General features: G+C 52.3%; 1 protein-coding gene across 1 annotated transcript; it reads right to left on the reverse strand.

The window, feature by feature from the left end:
• Positions 1 to 490: 490 nt before the first annotated feature.
• POSPLADRAFT_1057225 (hypothetical protein) lies at positions 491 to 1,053 on the reverse strand (the record flags this gene model as incomplete). The annotated part of the gene is made up of 2 exons (XM_024480889.1): positions 491 to 831; positions 993 to 1,053. The coding sequence occupies 2 exons, from the start codon at positions 1,051 to 1,053 to the stop codon at positions 491 to 493; spliced, it is 402 nt and encodes a 133-aa protein (XP_024338253.1).
• Between the last annotated feature and the right edge of the window lie 609 nt (positions 1,054 to 1,662).

Below are 1,662 nucleotides of genomic sequence, written 5' to 3' on the forward strand. Positions count from 1 at the left end.
TCATTACATCACGCAGCCTAGATCTAGTTTTGTCACGAATTGACATGGCATCTAGCCGTCTTTTAATTTTTCCTTTTTCCGGGTTCGAACCCGCGACCTCTATACTATATGCCCAATATGGACACCTCGTTATCTACTGTATGATTAGATTAGATGGGTGGCAGTGCGCGGCATAGCTCGGGCTCCGCTGACATAGCCATGATGACTCACTGGCCCCCGGGGCCGTGTAAGCATGCTGTGCACGGACCAGCTGCGCACGGACCAGTGTGCACAGCCTGCCCTCATCCTCCCCTGTATATAAGCCTGCCTCTGCTGCCCTAGGGACCTCAGTTTCGACCTCTTGTCCCTAGGTCAGTAAGCCCCTGTACATACTTACTTTCCTATGCTAACTTAACTTGTCCCTAGCCTTAGGTTTGAGCCTAGCTCACCATCGCTTCGGTGAGATAAGTCAAACACCCCCAGCATTTGGTTTTTCCCCTGTCGCTCGACCCTAAGTCGCGACATATACGCATCTGCGGAACAGCAGGAGCCCTTGTTCGGCATTCCACTCCTCAAAGCCCCGTTGCAGCCATGGCGGTCCGAGGTCCTGCACCTTTTCAAGTGCCTCGGCCACCTCCCGATCCTTCTCCGAACATTCCTTGATGCGCTTCAGAAGTGACTGATCGGCCGTTACCAAGGCATGACTGCGTCGGGCGGAGGCGATGCGGAACCTTTCAGGTCTGAGAACCACCTGATCGGTGTTATTGTCCTCATCACTGACCTGATGGTCTGATCGTTGTTGTGACTTGAGGTCAAGCGACAGGAGAAAACCTAAATGCTGGGGGCATTTGACTGGGTCTCACCGAAGCGATGGTGAACAGAGCTCAAACCTAAGGCTAGGAACAAGATAATATATTAGTGAGGTAAGAAAAGGAATACAAAGGATGCTTACTGACCTAGGGACAAGAGGTCGAAACTGAGGTCCCTAGGGCAGCAGAGGCCGGCTTATATACAGGGGAAGATGAGGGCAGGCTGTGCACACTGGTCCGTGCGCAGCTGGTCCGTGTGCAGCATGCTGATGTGGCCCCGGGGGCCAGTGAGTCAGAGCGGCTGTGTCAGCGGAGCCCGAGCTGTGCCGTGCACTGCCGCCCCATCTAATCTAATCGTACTATCACAAAACCTACAAACCCACCTTATAGCTTGATATTGAGGGGGGGAGATAATAGCACTTAAGTATGGGGAGGTAATGCTGTTAAGCGCAACAACGAAGTGAATAGAACTGGGGGACAGGGTGCCCCAGGATGCTGCCTTATATACATGAGGGAAAACCCCCCAGGGACCGGTAATGGACCCCTGGTACCTAGCTGGGTAAGGATTACTAAGTATCATGTGCTCTATGATGTCATATATGATGTCATAGTCTGGCCCTGCCCTGCCCTGGGCCTAGGGTCCAGAATTGACCGGCCTATGGCCTAGTGCCTGAGCCTAGCTCCTACCTATGATGTCAGAATGATGTCATGGTCCAGAAGGAGTCTGGTTTCTATCTAGAAAAGGTCCGGCATCAGAGTCCAGCCTGATGTGTCCAGAACAAGATCATGTGTCGCTTATTTAAGCGGATAACCCCTTAGATATGCAGCTGTACCCATATGCGGACGGATAAGTATGGATAAGTCCCTATTACCC

The sequence above is a fragment of the Postia placenta genome (assembly GCF_002117355.1).
Source record: "Postia placenta MAD-698-R-SB12 unplaced genomic scaffold POSPLAscaffold_8, whole genome shotgun sequence".
Lineage (NCBI taxonomy): Eukaryota > Fungi > Basidiomycota > Agaricomycetes > Polyporales > Adustoporiaceae > Rhodonia > Rhodonia placenta.